The sequence below is a fragment of the Carassius carassius genome, chromosome 41 (genome assembly GCF_963082965.1).
Source record: "Carassius carassius chromosome 41, fCarCar2.1, whole genome shotgun sequence".
Classification (NCBI taxonomy): Eukaryota; Metazoa; Chordata; class Actinopteri; order Cypriniformes; family Cyprinidae; genus Carassius; species Carassius carassius.
This window is the reverse complement of record NC_081795.1, coordinates 25,367,285-25,390,621: the sequence shown is the minus strand read 5'-3', so window position 1 is coordinate 25,390,621 and position 23,337 is coordinate 25,367,285. Positions and strand designations below refer to the sequence as shown.

Genomic DNA, 23,337 nt, shown 5'->3' with positions numbered 1-23,337 from the left:
GTATTTTTAGCTTCAGTCCTATAAAAATGTGAACATTATGATAAATGTTACATATATTATCATTAAATTGCAATGAGGGACCCATGAGCAGTAAGTATATGTTTGTTTTAAAACAAGTTCTAGGGAAAATCCTTTTAACACACAGCTGTGTGTGATGGTAACATCAGCTGACTATATGAACACACTGGAACCCATAAGAACACTTGTAATTTTATGTAACTCATAGCCAGCATGTTAGATATCAGTGATAACACGATTAATTAAAAATGCATTAATATACATAAATAAATATACAAATGTAATTTGAAATAAAAGATAAATGTAATTTATTTCAATAATTCTACTGATTGGGCATAAAACTATTGTTTGTTTAAATAAAGCTACACTGCAAAATCCCCAGTGGTAATTTAACACTCTGAGTGTGGACTCATATAAGCACTGAAGCAGTGTTAAAAGTAACACTGAAGCAGAGTTGAAATTAATGAGATAATTAAGAAATTAATTGAGCTATGATTGACCATTATTGAAGACACCTGATGTTAACAAGCAGACTCACCAAACGAGAAAATCACAATTTGTGTGTCACCATTATAGTGGTCAGTGTTTGCTTTAGTTGGGATCTTGACCCTTCAGTTATTAACTTTAGATTTTGTGTGACTGTGGTAACTGAATTATAACATACAGACCAACCACAGCAAAGGCAATCTTATGGTATTGATTGTGGTCTGGACTGGACCTGAATGCCTGAATTCAGGTTTATTTACTGTGTGCATAAATTAGGTGGAAAAAAGTGATCCAGCATTTTGGCCATAATATGAAATGTTTTTAAAAGTTAGTTCTACATAATGAAAAAATCATTAGTTTAGACACACAGACATCAAGAATCAGTGTGAGCATCACAACAATGGTGACCATCAAAAAAACATGTTGTAGACAATAGAAAATCATCCACGGCTCCCATCATGCATTGCAGCATGAATAAATTATGAGCTGAACTGTCTTTTTAACTTTTTATTCTAACTATATTTTATTTTTGCTGTTTTTATGTTAATTTATTTTTATCTAGTTTTGTGATGTTCAGAGTAGATCGGTTTATCTGAAAATGCTGTTTGTCACCGTTGTTGAGATTCATACACTGATTCTTGTTATCTTTGTGTGCCTAAAATTAAAACTCTCTAATAAAAAAAAAATCTGAATTGCTTGCAAGAGATGGCTACAAAATGTATAGAAAATACAAACTCTTTCATTGTGGAATCAAAGCTGTTACAATCAATAATGACTGATAATCTTAGAGAAGAAACTGTAAATGAGTTCAATAAATAAGTTCAAGCTACGATTACATTAAAACATAATCATCAACACCTGATGACTTTAGCTCTTGGCTTGACACATTTTAAGTTTAAAAAGCAAACACTGACCACTATAATGGTGACACAAAATTGTGATTTTCTTGTTTGGTGAGTCTGCTTGTTAACATCAGGTGTCTTCAATAATGGTCAATCATAACTCAATTAACTTCTTAATTATCTCATTAACTTCAACTCTGCTTCAGTGTTACTTTTAAAACTGCTTCAGTGTTTATATGTGTCCACACTCAGAGTGTTAAATTAACACTGGGGATTTTGCTGTGTACTTTGTCATAAAATAGTATGTTTATGTTTACATCAGTTCAGTTGTAAAAGAGTCACAGATCAAGCACGGGTATCTACAGTTTGGAGCAGTGGGTGCAGTGCTGAAAGGTCTTTATAATTGCTGGATAAAGCTGTCTGTCCAGGTGTGGGTTGGGGTAGTGTCTAGCCGCTATTCCACCATTGGGCCAAACTGTGCATTTAGCAAGTTACAGAGAAGCTGGCAACCAGACAACAAACAACTGACCGATCCCATCTGGTGACATCACTACATGCATTCCACCAGCACAGGGCAGCATTCCGGGATAGTTCTGGGCCAGGAACAGTTTGTAATCGTGTTATGCATTTGGCCCAATGTTGGAAAAGCAGCTCAGCAATTCACCTTTTCTTTCAGCACGACCATTACTCCGAGCTAAAGCTATTCCTTTCTCCATCAGATCTGTAACTTTAGTCAGCTGAAATCATAGCAGATGAATTCATGTGTCAGTAATTTGTGGGTGTGTTGTCCCATCACTCACCCTGCACTGGGTCTTGGCCAGGGTGTGGATCAGCACGATAATGCCAACAGCAACAGATCCATACAGAGAGATGGCCGCGTAAAAGTGACTGTACCAGAACATGGAGCGGCCCGTCAACTTGACGAGCAAAGCCACAAACATAACCGTCAACAGAGTGAAGATCCAGCTCAAGATGAGCACACACGCTGCACACACCAGCTCACATATGTACCGTCCAGCTGCACAGAGCATGTTACGTGTCAAAACACTCATGTCACAGAAAGGGCAGAAAGATCTGATTTGGAAAATAAATAAATATTATTTTTAATTATTAAAAAATTACACTGGTTTGGCATTAATATATACATACATAAATATATATACATAAATATATACATAAATATATAAATATATAAATATATATACACACACACATAAATATATAAATATATATACACACACATATATATATATATATATATATATATGTGTGTGTGTGTGTGTGTGTGTGTGTGAACATCATTTCAGCAGCAAAGGCTATTTTATTGGTAAACTCGCAGTAGATATTAAAATAATCATAAACACTCAGGAACTTCAAATAAATATATAAAATACTTTAACAATATTTTACTAAAATATAATTTATAAAATACAATTTATATAATATTTAATAAGTATGATGAATATTATCAATATTACAAAATATAGCAATTATATAAGCCTCCATATGTTTGATTGTAAATCAGAAATTTCCCAAGAATAGTTCTTTTTAAAAATGGCCATTAATGATCTTTCTAAATAAACCATGATAACATGAAAAAAAATCAGACACAATTAGTGATTTGTAGTTAGTAATGAGATTAAACACATATTAACCATCACGTACCCACTCTGCGGGTCAAAATGCATTTGGTGCCCAGGTAGATCATCGTGGCGACGGCCACCACATAGTTGATGATGGTGCCGACATGAGTGGGATACACCACCAGCATCACTCCCAGTATGTCAAAGAACACCATGTTACCACGGCGATACTTAGAGGAATCCGCCAGTTCTTCAGACATCACCAAGTGCTTAAGGAGAGACAGGATGTTGTCGCCTGGCAACAGAGATAAACAGGAAGTCCATCATTCTCAAAAAAAACTGATACATATGCAGTATCTATCCATCTGTTGGTATAAAACACAATTTGACTTCACGCTTCAGTTTTAAGGTGCTCAGACATATAGCTGTAAACATTTACAGTTGAACCAAACTTTAAATGTCAACACATAAGCTAAATGATGGTTAACTCATGCATTATAGTAGCAGTGATGTCTGATCCACGGAGAATTATAATAAATATAATAAGACACACAGCACTGGCTCTATATGGACAAGCCAGGTTTACAAGAGGTCGTGCAAACAAACGTGTCGCACATCAGATGAATGGAAGACTGTTTACTTACTCATTAGGCTAATGTATTATTTATTTTGTTCATTAATTTTTATTAATACATTTAACAAACTTCCTGCACATCACTTCCTGTTTGTTGCTGTTGTGTTTTGAGTTTGAGCTCCGTCAAGTTAATTAACTGACTACAACTTACATTCATTTATGTAATTCTTATCCATTCAACAATTTTCCATGACTACTCTTTGCTGTCAAGATGAATTTTCTGGCTGGTGCCCCATAAAACAGAATAACCTAAACTAAATATTAATATTAATATTTAAGCCAAAGCCATTACACTGGTGGTGCTACTTAGATCTACAACAACAACATTTAGTGGTGCCCCGTTTGAGGCTATCTAACCTTGAAATCACTACATGTGCATGTGTAAATAGTGTGTGTGTGTAATAAGAGTGGTGCAGCTCATCTTGGGTCTGATTTTCTCTCACTCTGTATTGTTATGGAATGAACTGAAATTCCAGTTGCAAGTGATGCACAGTTTATGTACAACAATAGTGAAGAGAAAGCAAGGCAATCGAACAGATCTCAGATGAACAGAGACTGCAAAACAAAGGATTAATGGTAGAATGAAAAACTGCCTTTAATTTAGAAACATGGAAAGTGGGATTAATTCTCTAGTTTGAGGCAAACTGCCACCAGGCTCAAAATCTTGGTAATTGTAAACAGGCCAATGAATTTAGGAGCAAGCTTATTACAGACAGTACGGAAGGAATATTCTTGGATGAAAGCCACTCTTTTGACAAAAGAAATAGACGGGAGGCTTCGGGCCCTATCATACACCTGGCACAATGTGGCACAAGGCACGGAGCAAGTATTTTTGTAAATTTAAGCCTGATGCAGTTCGCATTTTTGTGTTCTGTGCCGTGTTGTTTAAATAGCAAATGCATTTGTGCCAATTTGTGTGCTCAGGGGCGTGATGGTGTACACAGCAAAATCCCCAGTGTTAATTTAACACTCTGAGTGTGGACAGATATAAACTCTGAAGCAGTGTTAAAAGTAACACTGAAGCAGCGTTGAAGTTAATGAGATAATTAAAGTTAATTGAGTTATGATTGACCATTATTGAAGACACTTGATGTTAACAAGCAGAATCACCAAACGAGAAAATCACAATTTGTATGTCACCATTATAGTGGTCAGTGTTTGCTTTAGTTTGGATCTTGACCCTTCAGTTATTAACTTCAGATTTTGTGTGGCTGTGGTAACTGAGTTATAACATACAGAAAGACCACAGCAAAAGCAATCAAGTTGTATGAAATAATTTTCATGCAGTGTCCTGAATGCCTGAGTTCAGGTTTCTTTACTTTGTTCATAAATTAGGAAGATAAAAAATAACAAGCGATGTTCATTTTGGATTCAAAGCTGTTATAATCGATAATGGAAGTTTTCCTGCGAAAACAGACTGTAAATGAGTTCAGTGATTCAGGTCAAGCAATGATTACATTAAAACATAATGGTCCGTGTACCTTTGTATAATTCGTTTTTAAATTTAATATTGAAATCTGAAAAATGAAAAAAACTGCATATTTTTCTTTTTTTTATTTGTCCAAACAAAACGAAAAATCAAGACTTCGGCTTCGTGTTTTCGTTTTTACTTTCAGGGACAGAAAACGAATAAACAACTTGAATATTCGATCCCTACATCTGGGCGGTAATGAAACATCCCCCTCCGCTGATTGGTCAACCAAACATTACAACATAATGATAGTCCTAAAAACATAATAAGAGTCCTACGGATTCTTAACGCGTTTATTTCTACTATATTTTATCTCTTTCTCTTCATCATTTTGGTCCTTTGGCACTCGGCTGTTTTATTATAGTACCCACCTATCAAAATCTGTCTGGCAAAGCTGCGCAACGAACTGCAACGCGGGGAGAATATAGCCTAATGTAGTGAAGCGCAAACCGCTATCAATTTATGTGAACATGTAGTCATAACTTTTGTTTTAGACAATATGCTGCATTTTAAACTATGGGGGAACTTAAATAAAATGACAGATATGAATAGAAACTAGCACATATATTATTTTTCTATTTTGAGTTTTATTCATAGAGCACTTTATGCAAATTTCGGAAATCATAGGTTGTTTTCCCACTAGCATGGGACTAATGGTTCGTCAGAGTGCTTGTTCCAGTGATTGAATTTAGTGAAATGTGAATTCGACATCATGATTTGAATGTAAACTCATTTGAGTTATAAGAACATATCAAAACCCTGAAATAACACTTCGAACAATAAACCATAGATCAGTGTCAGAAATTAACTTTCCCATAAGGGGCACCTGATTTTCAGTTGTTGTTGTTTTTTTTTTGTTTTTTTTACATTTTACATTTTACCTTTTGTATGTCATATTCAATGTTAAATTTTTACATAAAAAACATTAGAATAATATGACAATAGTCTGTTAGCAATTTAATCAGTATTCAGAGATATAAACCTTGTGTCTGAAGATACTTTTATAGATGTATTTACAGTTTACTGCTGAACAGACAGCTGTATGTGCATTTACATAGCAATTACAAATGTATAATGATTTAAGATTAATGTTTTATACAACATTTTTAATACAGAAATATGAAAAAAAATATGAAATGAAAATGAAACTTGAATTATGAAAGTAATATCACCACTAGGTGGAGGTATTTCATTGTGTTAATAAAGAAGCCTTTTATTCAATCTATTCGTTCAAAATGCTTCATTAATTGATTCAGAAAAAAAAATCAAGTTGCTGTCTATAATAATTGGTCAGTGAATTGTTGTCTATAATAATGGATCTTTCAAAGACTGTGATTCTTTAAGGAACTATACACCATTCTTTGCTCCTACTGTGAGTCACACAGCGGTTCTGTGACGTGGGCAGCGAAAATAAAAATTTTCTATGCTATCAGTTAGATGGCCAGTACCCAATATGAATTAAATAAACTCAACTTATTGTCTATAACTACCTATGTTCACATAAATGACTAGTGGTCTGCGCTTGTCTAATACATTCTTCCCGAGCTGCAGTGCACAAAGTATAAAATGTGAGTGCAGGTGCGAAGTAAATTAATATTTAGTTGATAAACTAAATGTTTCACTGGTAGGTTGCATAATTTATGCCTACACAAAAGAAAAATCTGTAGGGTTTGCCTTGGTACGGTCTGTGTCAAACCATTTGTTAATCTGGGCTGCGTTTCTCGAAAACGATCGATTTTAGAGCTGAAGACCGTTTTCTACGAGTCATTTTACGATCGTCTGTTATTGTTTCATGTGCATTTCCCAAAAATGCACTTAACACAGTCGCACGTATCTGTGCTTTAAGTGCTACTTAGGAGTCTCTATCCGTTTGTCAAATGTTGAAATGTCATCTTATAGAATGGCTCGGAATTGTAGTAGGCTACACAATCATTTATTGAAATGTTTACCTAATAATTCTGCGTTCTAGATAACTCGGATATAATCACAATTATATTATATTATATTATTATGGTATAGTGTATAATATTATACTTTACATAATAATATTAATAATAATAATTATAGAGAGAGAGAGAAACGTGATTTTCAGCTGTTTTTCTTGCACGTCTGCAAGTTATTGACAGACCCCACCCCCCAAGTATATTTCCTACATTACTTATTTTATTAATTTTTTGTTCAATCATTTAATTTAGATGTATTTAAAAAAAATTCTGCACTTTTTAATTATTTAATAATAATAAAAAAACATTGTAAGAAGAAAGATTTATGTGGTCACCTGCAGGGCAATCAGCAGATTAGAAATTAAACTTTATTCAAGTGCAATGTGATTATGGATTTGATTGTACTTTATTGTACACTTTTTACTCGTTTTTGTGGTTGTTTTAAATGAATTCATAAATGAAAAAATTTAAAAAGGCAGAAAAAATTAAAATACACATAATGTAGGAAATATACTTCAAAATTATACATTGATAATCTATAAATGATTTGCTGACATGCACGAAAACCAGCAACCTATTGGACCCCAAAATAATGTCTCTCTCGCTCTCTCTCTCTCTCTAAGCTATATGATAATAATAATAATAATAATAATAATTATTATTATTATTATTATTATTATTATTATATAAAGTATAATCTTATTCGTATAATGCAATATAATATAATAAAAATATTATATTGTATCCGCCTTGTCTGGAACACAGCATAAGGTAAACATTTGGGATAACAACCAATGGTTTCTGAAATTTGCATAAAGTGCTTTATGAATAAAACTCAAAATAGAAAAGTAATAAATAATAGATGTGCTAATTTCTATTCATATCTGTCATTTTATTTAAGTTCCCTCATAGTTCAAAATGCAGCATATTGTCTAAAACAAAAGTTATAACTAGATGTTCACATAAACTGAAAGCGGTCTGCACTTCGCTACATTAGGCTATATTCTCCCCGCGCTGCAGTGTGTCGCACAGCTTTGCCAGACAGATTTTGATAGACGTGGATACTATAATAAAGCAGCCGTGTGCCAAAGGACCAAAAGACTCTGCCTCTGTATGGTTTGTGTCAAGCTATTCTTTGATCTGGCTGTTTGATGAAGAGATAGAGATCAAATGTAGTAAAAATAAACACGTTAAGAATCTGTAGGACTCTTATTATGTTTTTAGGACTATCATTATGTTGTAATGTTTGGTTGACCAATCAGCGGAGGGGGGCGTTTCATTACCGCCCACATGTAGGGATCGAATATTCAAGTTGTTTATTCGTTTTTTGTCCCTGAACGTAAAAACGAAAAAACTAAACCGAAGTCTTGATTTTTCGTTTTGTTTGGACAAATGAAAAAAAGAAAAATGTGCAGTTTTTTCATTTTTCAGATTTCAAGATTAAATTAAAAAACGAATTATACGAAGGTATACGGACCCATAATCATCACCACCTGATGACTTGTGCTCTTGGCTCGCCAAGCTAATTTTAAATTTAAAAAGCCACAAGCCAAGATCCCAACTAAAGCAAACACTGACCACTATAATGGTGACACACAAATTGTGATTTTCTCATTTGGTGATTCTGCTTGTTAACATCAGGTGTCTTCAATAATGGTCAATCATAACTCAATTAACTTCTTAATTATCTCATTAACTTCAACTCTGCTTCAGTGTTACTTTTAACACTGCTTCAGAGTTTATATGAGTCCACACTCAGAGTGTTAAATTAACACTGGAGATTTTGCTGTTTAGGTGGGTCCACAGTCTGCGTACACTCTGCTTACACAAAGGGACACACAGCAGCATACAAACATGTCAAATATTGAAAATTAAAGCATTACAATGTAAAAAAATATTGTGTAGGCTACATAAATATAAAAATGCCTAGATGTCATAATAGATAGTCATTGCATGTATCAGAATTAGGTTACCTATTTGCTTGCACATGAGCAGCTCCATTTTCTCCCGGAGAAGTGTTCTGTCTTTGCGCTTGCAAATTCTGCTGTGTAAAAGCAAATCCACCATGGCGAGAGCGCAATGGGAATGAGAGATGACTGATTGGTTTATTGCACATTATGCCCAAAAGACAACCATTACTCATTAAGAGAATATGGACAACACGTTTAGACCATGCACCCGGGAACTCCGACCGATTTCCCATCATTAAACTAGCAAAAGTGGACTCAGACACGCCCTGAGTGCAGCTGTGCCATGCGCTTTAGATCATCTGCTTAAATCTTAAAATAGGGCCCTTAAACTGGTGGCGATCGGCCTGGATCTTGGTGCGTGACCCCACCTGGAGAATAGGCTCTCTAGCCTTCCTCTAGGTGCAGCTCCACTTCTGGAAAAAGGCGTGGGCAGAGGGGACAGTGACTTCAGATTCCATACTCTGAAAAAAGCCTAAGTAACCTAAGCCAGACTCAAATGGAGATAGGCCTGTAGACAATACTGGTAAAGAATTGTGTGCGTACTCCACCCATGAAAGTTGCTGACTCCAAGAGTTTGGTTTCTAAGACACCAAATACATTCTAAATCCTGGTTAGCCCTCTCTGTCTGACCATTACTCTGGGGATGAAAACCAGAAAAAAGATTACAGTAGCCACCAGCCCCCTGGGGGTATTGAAAGCAGTTTTCCACTCCTCCCCCTTCCTTATGTGAACGAAATGATAAGCATTATGAAGATCTTTGTGGAAAAGGAAGCATGCTGAAGACTCTCGAAAGCCAAATAGATTAACAGCAAAGGATACGTATTCTTTACTGTGATGCTGTTCAACCCCCAAGTCAATACAAGGATGAAGGGAACCATCTTTCTTTTCCACAAAGAAAACCTTGCACCTGCTGGAGAAGTGGAAGCCAGGATAATCTTGGCTGCCAGAGAATCAGAAATATGTTTCTCCATGGCCTCCCTTTCCGGAGCGGAAAGTGAGTATAACTTGTCCTAGACAGAGACATACCTGACAATAACTATATTGCACACACATAAGGATGAGGAGGAAGAGAAGCAGCCCGAGACTTACTGAACACACCCTTCAGGTCAAGATACTCATTGGGCATGTTTGACAGTTCCATATGTTCATCCTGTATCACAGAACGAGACACAGAAGAACAGGCAGACAACAAACACGAAGCATGGCAAAATTCACTCTAGGAAGAAAGAGTGTTCTGGCAACAATTTATGTTGCGATTGTGGCTTGAAAGTCAGAGGAGATCCAAGACCACAGGGGACAAAAGGGAGTCAGTCAAGAGAAAGGAGATGGTCTCAGTGGTTGCCAGAAATGATGAGACTCACCTGTTCTGTGGCATGGGTAATGGGTGGAAGGGACTGACCATAGAGAGTGCTGACAGAGATGGGAGAGTTGAGCGGAACCACAGGAACACCTAACTTAAGAGCCATCTTATGGTCCAAAAAATTACCCTCTGCTCCAGAGTCAGTCAAGGCTTTACACGTGAATGCAGCGTGGCCCACTTGTAGTTGAACCGGGAGAAGAGTACCAGTAGAAAAGGATTTCTTGGAGGCGACTCCACTCCTCAGTAACCTCCTCCCTACTGGCAGGTTTTGGCTTTTGTGAAATGAGAATATGAGTTCTGCCCACCTGCATGGGCTCAGCATCGAAAAAGTGACTGGTCGTATTCTTAACATTACCAGAGAATTTGTCTTCAGCATTGACCACAGGAATCTGTAAAGCTTATTGATCACGACGCGTCCACTCTGATAGCCAGATGAATCAACCTCAGCCCATGCCTAAACATGTCCCACTCAATTCAATTCAAATTCAATGAAGTTATCAGTTACTGTTCAATTTCCTTGATGTAATTCAGCCAACTCCCATGCCGCCTCCCTGCCAGATGCAGCTCGATCAAACACCTTCTTGATTTCATCTGAGAAGGACGGAAATAATGAACAACAGCTGTGTTTTTGCACCCATAACACTGTTCCCCAGAGAGCTGCTAGTCCTAATAGCAGGGGGATCACGAAGGCCACTATGGATTCCTCTGTAGGTAATGATGAAGATTAGAGAGCAATGTGAAGAGAACATGTAGCCAGAAATGAACTACATAATAGGGGCTCACCAGAGTAGGCAGTTGGAGGCAGTAGATGGGGTTCAGAATGTCGGCTGGTGTAATCCACAGCTGGAACAGTAAGGGAGTTGAGTGCAGTGAGCTGTTGGGCAGATTCTCTCTTTAACTGTCAGAACTGAGTCGTTAGATCTGAGACCTGTGTTACTAGGGCCAGAACAGCACACCCGGTAGCCATGATCTGTTCTTCCTGCTGTTCCATACAATTATTGTCGCTGGTAAGAATATCTCTAAGTTCCGCCTCACTTGCTGGATCCATTCTTAGTCAGACCATTCTGTTATGGAATGAGAACTCAAAATCCAGTTTCAAGTGATGCACAGTTTATTTACTACAATGGTGAAGAGAAAGCAAGGCAATGGAGCAGATGTGGTCATGCAGATGAGTAGATCTCAAATGCATGGAAACTGAGACACAATGAACCGATCCAACACAGAAGAGATATCCAACAACAGCTTGGTAATCTCCACAAAGGTAAGTAAACCCAGGCAGAACTAAACAGGAACAACAGAGAGACTGGAGAAACAACAAGCATGAGCAAAAAATGATCTGACAACATGCACAGCAAACGCAAAACAGATAAAGGCAGCGAAAAGTGCACAACAGGTGCAGACACACTGATTAGTTTGTCAGCACCAAGGTTACTGGAGCAACGCTAACAAGCAATCAGACATGTGACAACAACATGCAGACATGCAGTAATGAACACACAGATCTGTGAACCATGACCAAGTTTCTAAAGCATCTTAAAAAAAGCAGCAGCTGAGAACTTTGTTTTGAGAACTACATGTTTTAGTTTTTAATGTCTTCATATGAGGCTGTAGATCAGGAATCAGGCATCTCATGTGTTCTCTGGATGGAGTTGGTGTGGATTCGCTCTAGAGTGTCATATTTAAGCAACACTAACAAGCAATCAGACATGTGACAACAACACCCAGACATGCAGTAATGAACACACAGATCCATGAACAATGACAAATATCTAAAGCATCTTTAAAAGAGCAGCAGCTGAGAACTTTGTTTTGAGAACTCTATGTTTTAGTTCCTAACATCTTCATATGAGGCTATAGATCAGGAATCAGGCACCTCACCTGTTCTCTGGATGGAGTTGGTGTGGATTCTCTCTGGAGTGTCATATTTAGTATGATAGATGAAACCATTCTCTATGAACGCAAGATCAATTCCTGCAGAATGAGACGAAGATCATTTGCACTTTAAAAGTCTTAAGCATGATCTAACAGTCTCAGTAAATACTTCTGATTTTCTCATTACCATTAACTTTTCTTTTTTTATTATTAATAATACATCACTTGAAATGAAATGTATTTTTACTGTAAGTATACATTTAGTCTGTAAATCTGGTTAATTCTGTATTGTTGTACAGTAAAGTTCTGCCAACCACAGCTGCCGTGTTTTTTTCCCTAAATTTCCCTTTTTTTATAGTGTGTATCTCATACCAGGAATATTCCCAAAGTCCCTGAAGATTCGGAAGTCTGTGTCTGAAGGAATGAGTCTGCTCTGGAAAATTTCCTGACCGACCACTGTGGCGAATGGGTAGATGGCGGCTCGGGCATATGCCTGGACTAGCCATGGGTTCTCCGGACCTGAAACACAAGACTGAGGCTCATTCTTCATCATTTATTCACTCTCATGTTTTGACGTTTGACAAATGATCATGCTTTTCTATAACATGTAAGTGAATGTGAACAGACACATGAACAATATGATGAACAGTTGTGTTGCACAGAAAAACAAAACAAAATTTTTTAGTAAAAAACAAACAATTTCCTAGCATTAGGATGATTTGGAATGTAATGTTATTTATCAACAATTCTTGTTGTTATTGATTTACAAATGAGCCAGTGCGCAGCACCAAAGACACTGTGATGTTAAAATAGGCATTGACCTTCTTCTGCAAAGGAAGTCTTTTGCAGCACTATGACGTCATAAGTCCACACTTTTCAGATCCTTTTATTTTCTGGCATTGGTTTCAATAAAAAAATGTTTTTGGAATAACAAGGAAGATTTGAGTTTTGAAATTACAGGAAATTTTTTATAGTACAACATCCTCTTAACTGTCAAAAGATAACATTTTAATTCTCAGTTAAATGATCTCTGTAACTCTGCTACCTATCAACAGTGCAGTTTCTTCTGCTGCAGGTGTTCAGCTCAGATACACACCTGTCTGAAACACCAACTCTTTGCCTCCCACACCTGCAGCCTCCAGGTTCACAAACGCTCGCACCTGCTGAGCCCAGGGATGCTGGGTAATGAAGCCGTGACTGGCCTGAGAAAAAGATAGATGTTAAGTCTGGTTCAAATGGTTTGTACAGTAATAAATGTAAATAAAGTAAATAAAATAAAGTAAATAAAAGTTTTTATACTGTACAAAGGGGTTTAACATTCTTATATCTATATCTATATTTATAGATAGATAGATAGATATACAGTATGTATCTATGTATAAATGAAACCATGAATAATGAAAGTGGTGAGAGTGATTCACATAAAAAGATAATTACATGCTTGCAGAGGTCAAAGGTCAGCTGTGCTGTGAACTCTCACCTGGAGGTTGGTCTCCTCGGCCCCATTGAACAGGAAGATGACGCCATGTTTGAGTGGCATGGAAAGATTCACTAGTGAATGTAAAACCTCCAACATCACAGAACAGCTGACAGCGTCATCACTGGCTCCTGAAACACACACACCTTATTAATCACACAGTACCTGCAGTTATCACTGACACACTAGAGTCAAGCATGCACACATCTAAAAAAAAAAAAAAAAAAAATTAATAAAACTATAGATAAAACACAGAAAACCATTATGTAGCATATGCAAGATGCTGATAATGCAGATACATATATACAATTTAATCCTGTCAATCAAACGCAGTCCTAAAACACAATTCCAAATCATAACTGACTAGAATTTGACATCAATCCAAACATGACAGAACAACAACTCTGTGGTGAAGTGCAAAATCTCATACATATGAATCTTTTGAGTGCATCAGCAAATCATCTGATCAGATCACACTAAACAATGTCCCTGTTGTTCTCTTTCACTTTCTGGTTTTCTATTGGATCAGATTTTAAGACACAGATAAAAACAGAGTTCTAACAGGAAATATTCAGCAGGTTCACTTGTGAAGCCTTGAATAAACTGTAGAAGCGTACCCGGGCTGTTGGGCACCGAATCAAAGTGGCAGTTCGCGAGCATGAAATGTTGTGCGCTCGTCTTTGGCTGGAGTTTGACAGCGATGTTGGTTATGCGGTCGTAGCAGCTGATGATAAAGCTGTCAATGCGGAAGCAGCCAGTGGGTCGCTGAATGTCCACCGTGATGAAGTGAGGTCCGGTTTTACTCTCAGACTGGATCTGGTCGATCTGATCCAGCAGGTAGTTGACCGTGGTGATCTCATTCTCTGTGCTTCCAACGGTCCGCGGCCCAATGCTGGTGATCTGCTCCAAATGCTTCCTGAGACACAACATAAAAGATTTACACGTGAGCTCAAATGTGTTCCTATGGCTTTTGTGCTGTTTTTATTCTATTGTTATGTATCTATAGATTATTAGTTTTGTTTCTGTCAAGTTACTGAATTGAAGCAGAGAAGCCAAAAAGAGTTTCATTGTACCTGTTTATAATAACAGTAAAAAGTCTATTATACTCTGTTCCATTATGCTTTATTTTTACCTTACTCTATTCTACTCTATTCTATCCCACTCTATTCTGTTCTACCCTACTATGTTCTATAATGTACTATTCTATTCTAGGCTATTCTATTCTATACTTTATGAATGTATAAAAAAAATCACAATAAGATGAATAGCAATCATTAAGAAACACAAATTATAACTTAATGCCAACTTTAAGCATCATTAGTAGAGATATTTGCAGTATACAGTATGTGAAGAAATACTGCAAATATCTTCTTCATTTTATGCTTGTAAAATGTGAATATGTAACCCTTGTGCTGTCTTGTGTCACTTGTTTTTTAAATCGTAACTTCACCAGAATGTTACAAAATATCGTGACTTTTTTGTCACTTGGTATGTGAACACACACACACACACACACACAAAGGGCAAGATTTGAAAAAGCTAAGTAGTTTTAAAAAAGTAGTCTTAAAAAAAAAAAAAAAAAAAAAAAAAAAAATCACACTCATGACTATTATACACTAACATACACAAACTAATAAATGTAAACAATTATGCATAAAAACAACTAGGGAATTTGCAAGCCTTGAGTCCTAAACAAGATTCTAGGGGTCACACCATGAAATTACAGGTTTTTCTCTTTTTCACTGCCTTCAGAAATTGGATTTTTAAGACCTAATTTGCATTTGTGAATGTGAAATTTGTTTAGGACACTTCTTTAATTAATAACAAAACTGTTATTTTCGTTTGTGGGGTCACAGTCATAATACCCAAATAATAACATAATACCCATAAAACATTTTCAGAAACTATCAAAAATATGCCATTACAAAAGAAGAAAAACACAATGAAAATTAAAAAAAAAAAAACTCAGTCGCACAAATTTAACAGGCCCTTCAAATATGCTTCATTCTTTGTTAATGTTTTTCAAAGATTCGTTTTTGGTAATCGTGGATTCTGAATGCATTGCCACAGATTTCACTTACGCGTTGCAGTTTTTCGTTAGGTGTTTTGACACAAACTTCTCGGGGACGGGGTTAACAGTGATCTACATATTTAGTATTACAAGGCACGACGTATTGCATACAAATCACAGCGAGAGCTTTTTTTCCTTTTTCTTTTTTTATTAATGCAGAGAACAAAAATATACAAAAGTATAAACATACATCACATAATATCAACCACAAAAAAAAACACCAATAAAGAATAAAATAGAACTAAAGAAAATAGGGCCAAAATCTGAACAAAATTACAAAAGGAGATCAAAGGCAGAGGAAATCTAACAGTCCTTATAGCTTTCTTATGAGTAGATACTGAAATTACATTCAAATAGTTTTCCATTTCTTTTAGGAAAACAGAGAAGACAGGTTTACAGTTGGAGAATTTGCATTTGTGAATGTGAAATTTGTTTAGGACATTTCTTTAATTAATAACAGAACTGTTATTTTCATTTGTGGAGTCATAATACCCAAATATAATGTTTTTCATATGTACAGAGAAGCCTGGCAAAATCTTACACTTGACAAACACACCAATATCATCCCAAAGTTTCTGAGTGTAGTGACATGACCGAAATAAGTGTACAGTTTCTTCACAACTCAAACAAAAAGAGCTTGTAAGATCAATGTCAGATTTAAATCTTTGTATAAACTTCTTTACAGGGTAGAACCTGTGTATTAGCTTAAAATAAATGTCTTTCACTTTGTCTGTGAAAAAAACATTTGCATTATAGACCAGATTTAAAGGAGCTATGTGGAGGTTTTTACTTAAAAAAAATCTTTAAGATAGAGTTTTCATTTGTACATGTATGAGCCAACCATGATTTAAAAAAAAAGAATGACACCTCGACTGTCCACCACGGTTGCCTCTATCAGCCTGTGGGCTCAATTGTGTGTGGAGGAGTCGGGCCCGAATTGGCGCGAAAATTCACAAAATGTGACGTCATGCGCGTTCTCGTCTACTTGGGTTTACAACCGTACGGCACGCCAGCAATTATAGTAAGCAGGGGCAATAGTGTTTTTAAATGGACTCTGCGGATGGAAAGAAGCGACCAGCCTCCAGCACAATTCAGACACCCACGGACACTCCTCGTAAGTAAAAAAAAAAAAAAAAAAAAAAAAAAAAAAAAAAAGAGCGTGCGCACCGAGAACAAGAATGAGACTGGCTGCAGTTACTCTAACGGCCACTGGTTTCAGTAACGGTTAGAAATTTCAGAACCTACGCAATGCTCCTTTAATCACCATGAGAGCTTTCCAATATGCGCGCCACTGAGTGACGTCTATACTTCCCGGTCAGAGAGCACCTGTCCATCAAAAGCTCACTATCCAATCAGAGTAGATCACTGTTAACCCCGCCCCCACGAGAGGTTTGTGTCAAAGCACCAACCGAAAAACTGCGAAACGTAAGCGAAATCTGTGAATCCACGATTAGCGAAAATGAATCTTTGAAAAACATTAACAAAGAATTAAGCATATTTGAAGAGCCTGTTAAATGTGTTTGTGAAAGTTCATTTTTTTCATTTTCATTGTGTTTTTCTTCTTTTGTAATGGCATATTTTTGATAGTTTCTGAAAAAGTTACAGTTTTATAAAGTTACGTTCATTTTTATTGAACCAAATGTAATTCCATAGGTGTCCAGTCATTTTTGACTGTGAAGACCATGAGTGTGACTCCCAAATGAGGAGTGAACAAAGTTTAAACAAATAACAGCACGTTTTAATTTGTTCCACTGTCTAATCAAAAACCCAGCAGACAGATTTTATTAATGCTTTAAAGATGATAAATATTTTTCATGTCATACATTTTACCATGGTTGTTACAGTTAACCTCATAACAAAGGAGCTGTCATAATAACATTGTGCTAAATTTCATCAACAACAATTGTTATCAAAAAACAGTAGCAGCATCAGTAACCAGAGTAACAATAACAATAGTGTCTACAGTAGATGTTATTTTCTTTTTGATTGATTAAAAAAGAAAAATATATATTGCAACTTAATTCATTAAGAATATTTAATAAAAATACACAAATCGCAATATAATATAAAAACACTACAGTATTTTTTACCATTGTATTATTTACCATAGTATTACCATAGTATACTTAAAGTGACATGTAAATTGTATGGTATATGAATAAGGTAATCAAGCGATATCATAATAAACATCAAAGTGTCAGGATATTCCCACCTGATGGCATGACTCTAATATGGTAAAGTGTACCTGGCCCGGAGGGCGTTGAAGTGTCCCGGACTTCTGCTGCTGATGAGCGGCTGGACTGAGATCAGAACCAGAGTCCACAGCAGACACACGAACCCGAGCAGCAGAATCACAACAGAACTCTCTGCCAGCCCAGCTCTCATTTCTGGCTTGCGTTTGCGGCTCCAGAGCATGTTCAACGCAGCCTCCTCATCACGACTGTCCCACTGCTGCTGGTTCTGCTGGTCTCTGATTCTACGATCTGTAGAGTGTCTCTCTCTGATCTGCATAATGACTGGATCACTCACTGTGTTCTAAACTGCCAGCAGGTGGTGAGAGTTTGAAGTCTCATTCTCTGCAGAACAAAAGCGTGCGTTATTACATTTGTTTTCAAATATTCAATGAAATTCAATGAAATATTCAAATTAAATATTCTAAATTTTCATCCCCCTAAGGGGCAGTCCTTAGGGGGGTGGAACTGCTGCACCGGGCCCCGCGTCAGCAAAGGATGGCCCTGCTTGGGCAGTGAAGCCACCGGAAGTGTCCAAGCCATCGTATACCGACACGGGACATTATTGACTTACAGCTTAAATACTGGCACAAAATCACCAAGGCCGGCAGCGGGCCAGTGGCACACCACCGGTGGCAAATGTGGTGGCCCACCGGCAGATGCCGCTCGTGGATCACCAATGCATTGCTCATTGTTATTCCAGCAGACCACCAATTGGAGTCGCCATTTTTCCGACTGACAATCTGCTGGTTTATCATTAAAGGGGTCATATGATGCAATTTCAATTTTTCCTTTCTCTTTGAAGTGTTACAATCTCTTGGTGCATAAAGAAGATCTGTAAAGTTGCAAAGACAAAAATCTCAAATCTAAGGAGATATTCTTTATAAAACTTAAGAGTCAACCACGACCTCTTAAAATGGCTCATTCAAACATGCTCCTACATGTCAACGTCACTGTGTGAGAAGATTTGTATAACGCCACCCAAATGTTCACACAAAGAAAGAAGACGTAACTTTTATTCTCGCTTTTGCCACTGCTGCCATGTTGTAGAGACGATGTGTGTTTCGTTGTGAAAACGAAACTACTTTGTTTGGCCTTCTCCATTATACACTCACACACACACACACACACACACACACACACACACACACACACACACACACACCTATATACAGTTTATATATATATATATATATATATATATATATATATATATATATATATAGAGAGAGAGAGAGAGAGAGAGAGAGAGAGAGAGAGAGAGAGATGTAGAATGAATTTGTGATTGAATAATGTAATGGTATTTTAATTAGTTTATCTATTTAAAATATCATTAAATTATTCAATCACAAATCTGAATCTCATTTTGTACTTCTATGACCCATTCATAGGTCCAAACTGACAAATCGGCACTTTTATTTTTATTTTATTTTTAAAGATTAAGATTATGTATTGTTGTTTTTACGAACACTCAACCCATGTATTTCATTTAAAAATGTGCTTGAAGTATTTTTTCATTTTAACTGTAAAAAATAAATGTAATATATTATAAAATAAAGATCTCATGTAAGAGTTCAGTAGAAACACAGGACAGACTAACGGCTTGTGATTGGTGTACTGCCAATGGTCTGACCATGTCAAGCCGTTGAATTTGTGCATTAAACGCTGGCGGACTGCCAGGTCATTGTTTGCTGGGGGATTTGCAGTGTCCCAGTCAGCAAATTTCCTTTGCCTCGGATCTGGCCCATATCAACAGCTAAAATGTGGCCCAGTTTAGTAAGTGTTTGCTGGTGTTCCACATCTTTTTAGCCAGAACTTAACCAAAACAGTGCCATAACCCAACCTGAAGTAAGCCAAATAATAAAAACAGATGTGACCAATATATGCAGGGATGTCTTATAGTGCAGTGGTGTGTAAGTATTAGTTTGCTCAAACATCTGAGGGGCCACGTGCCCCCTCCGTCTGAATGGGCATGACGTCTCTGTCCCCCACTGTTGAAAATAGTGCATTAATCTGTCCCTGAATATATAAACCTTAGCCTATATGGTACTCTTGTTTGGCTGAGTTCTGTGGCTCACATGTGGCTGATCATTTTTTACAATTATTATTAAAATTGTAAAATTATTTACAGTAGTTTTTTATTTTTGTAAACAGGAAAAAGGGAGGGGAAAATGAACATTATACCATAATTAGTACCATGCATTAGATTATTTGAATATTAAGGCAAGCAAATCAACACTGCACACATTTTCTCCTTTTTTGTTTTTGTTTTGTTTTTTTACACCCAAGACAGGAATGCTGATGTATACACAGCAAAATCCCCAGTGTTGATTTAACACTCTGAGTGTGGACTCATATAAACTCTGAAGCAGTGTTAAAAGTAACACTGAAGCAGAGTTGAAGTTAATGAGATAATTAAGAAGTTAATTGAGTTATGATTGAGCATTATTGAAGACACCTGATGTTAACAAGCAGAATCAACAAACGAGAAAATCACAATTTGTGTGTCACCATTAAAGTGGTCAGTGTTTGTTTTAGTTGGGATCTTGACCCTTCAGTTGTTTACTTTAGACTTTGTGGGCTGTGGATACTGAATTATAACATACAGACCAGAGCAAAGGCACTCATGTGTGCTATTGATTGTGGTTTGAACTAATTGTCATGGAGTGACCTGAACGCCTGAGTCTTTACTTCACACATAAATTAAGTGAAAAAAAGTAAGCAATCCAGCATTTTTGGCATATTATGACATGTTTTTAAAAGTTAGTTCTAGATAAAAAAAAAAAATCACTAGTTTAGACAAATAGACATCAAACATCAGCGTGAGACATCACAACAATGGTGATCATCAAAAAAGCTTGTTGTAGCCAATAAAAACTCATCCATGGCTCCCATCATGCATTGCAGCATTAATAAATTATGATCTGAAGTGTCTTTTTAACTTTTTATTCTAACTATATTTCATTTTTGCCGTTTTTATGTGTATTTTTAGTATCTAGTTTTGTGATGTTCAGAGTAGATCGGTTTATCTGAAAATGCTGTTTGTCACCGTTGTTGAGATTCATACTCTGATTCTTGTTATCTTTGTGTGCCTAAAATCAAAAATTTTTATAAAAAAAAAAGAAAAGATCAGAATCACTTGCAAAAGATGCCTAAAAAAAACAGCCAGTATGGAAGATACAGACTCTTTCATTGTGGAATCAAAGCTGTTACAATCAATAATGGAAGTTTTACTTAGAGAAAAGAGTTTAAATGAGTTCAGTAATTCAGGTCAAACAACGATTACATTAAAACATAATCATCACCACCCGATGACTTTTGCTCTTTGCTTGCCAAACACATTTTAAAAGTAAAAAGTCACAAGCCAAGATCCCAACTAAAGCAAACACTGACTACTATAATGGTGACACACAAATTGTGATTTTCTCGTTTGGTGATTCTGCTTGTTAACATCAGGTGTCTCCAATAATGCTCAATCATAAATCAATTAATTTCTTAATTATCTCATTAACTTCAACTCTGCTTCAGTGTTACTTTTAACACTGCTTCAGAGTTTATATGAGTCCACACTCAAGAGTGTTAAACTAACACTGGATATTTTGCTGTGTAGCCCTTTTTAAATTAAGGAAATTTTAGCTAATCTAATAACATGCTATTTTTAGACCTACAAATTTTACATTCCAAAAACATTAAAGCCTACCAGAGATGGGAAGTCCAGGGGCCAAAGAGTAAAAGTCCTGCCATATTTTTGTTCCACTCATGAACTCAGCAGCTGATTTCACCAGAAGAGGAACCAAGTCATTCCTTCCAAGTCACAAATGAGTCTCAAGTAAAATCCTTAAAGTCCTCAAAGAGTTAAAGTTAATGAGGTAATTAAGTGACTAATTAAATGATCATTGTGCATTAGTGCATCACTGTCTTTACTGGCTGTGTTGCATCAAGAGCCAGCACACACAGACGTGTCAAGGAATTTGGATACATTTGTCATATTCCTCTTGTTAAGCCACTCCTGTACCAAAGACAACATCAGAGACGTCTTACCTGGGCTAAGGAGAAGCAGAACTGGACTGTTGCCCAGTGGTCCAAAGTCCTCTTTTCAGATGAGAGCAAGTTGTGTATTTCATTTAGAAACCAAGGTCCTAAAGTCTGGAGGAAGGGTTGAGAAGCTAATAGCCCAAGTTGCTTGAAGTCCAGTGTTAAGTTTCCACAGTCTGTGATGATTTGGGGTGCAATGTCATCTGCTGGTGTTGGTCCATTGTGTTTTTTGAAAACCAAAGTCACTGCCCCCGTTTACCAAGAAATTTTGAAACCCTTCATGCTTCCTTCTGCTAATCAGCTTTTTGCAAATGACAGTGGTGTTGGTGTGCTTGACTGGCCAGCAAAATCACCAGACCTGAACCCCAGAGAGAATCTATGGGCTATTGTCAAGAAGAAAATGAGAAACAAGAGACCAAAAAATACAGATGAGCTGAAGGCCACTGTAGTTTTAAAAAAAATTACACTCAAAAAAATTATGCAAACTTGAATTATGTTTATTTTTATTTTTTCAAATGTCTAAATCTAATTATAAAATGTTGTTTCTCCTTTCCAGATTTAAAATTTACACTAATTAAGACATGGCTAACAGGTTAAGTATATATATATAAATAATATAGAATAACATGGTACAGATATTTAGTGAAATGCTTTTCTCCAATGTAACAAGCTAGAAACTGAATGACTTGCTTGAGGAAAATCTAATGCTGCATGTTGGTTACAAGATGTTTTATTTACATTTTTCTGTGGTTGCAAAACTGATTGAGAGCTTAGGTTAGAAATTAGATATTAATTTGTGTTTATTTCACGTTACAACTATGGAAAAGAGAAAGGGATCGCATTCACTCGCTGTATTTTCACTGTACTCACACTGTATTTGTGAGATACACAATTTTAGTAGGAGTAATTGTTTGGTACCCATATTAACTGAGCAAAATCATAAGATTGTGTACAAAAAGTGTAGCACACCACTAAAAACCACATGAAAACTGCACTTACCTGAAGATATAAGCGTGTCTGGGCAAAGGTTGTTGTTGTAAAGAAGGAGCAGAGCAGGAAATAGTGAACATGTTTTCAAATTTTCAGTAATCCACCAATAGGAATAAGGGAAAACACTAAGCAACCACTAGCATTGTTGAATGGAGGTGTGGACTGCCACATACCTGCCATATATGACTAGCAGGTTATGTGGGTTTTACCAAGTAAAATCCAAGTGTTAACAGTATAAGTGGGACATATGTACATTAAGTAATATTTTCAACATTTTCTTAAATGTTTATGGTCTTATTGGGCAGGACAGGTGATATACAGAAATTGTTAAAATGAACACTGTCAACACAGGTG

At 36.4% G+C, this 23,337-nt stretch overlaps 1 protein-coding gene across 1 annotated transcript in view; it reads right to left on the bottom strand.

The window, feature by feature from the left end:
- The window catches only part of LOC132123067 (endoplasmic reticulum metallopeptidase 1-like), a 32,654-nt gene extending 10,328 nt beyond the window's left edge, over nt 1–22,326 (bottom strand). The window contains exons 1-9 of the mRNA XM_059533591.1: nt 22,000–22,326; nt 17,973–18,303; nt 14,274–14,572; nt 13,660–13,787; nt 13,276–13,381; nt 12,552–12,698; nt 12,186–12,278; nt 3,008–3,224; nt 2,147–2,420 (exon numbers count right to left, since the gene is read on the bottom strand). Of these exons, the coding sequence (XP_059389574.1) occupies nt 2,147–2,420; nt 3,008–3,224; nt 12,186–12,278; nt 12,552–12,698; nt 13,276–13,381; nt 13,660–13,787; nt 14,274–14,572; nt 17,973–18,238 (1,530 nt within the window). The 5' untranslated portion in view covers nt 18,239–18,303; nt 22,000–22,326. The remainder of the gene's footprint in view (nt 1–2,146; nt 2,421–3,007; nt 3,225–12,185; nt 12,279–12,551; nt 12,699–13,275; nt 13,382–13,659; nt 13,788–14,273; nt 14,573–17,972; nt 18,304–21,999) is intronic.
- Between the last annotated feature and the right edge of the window lie 1,011 nt (nt 22,327–23,337).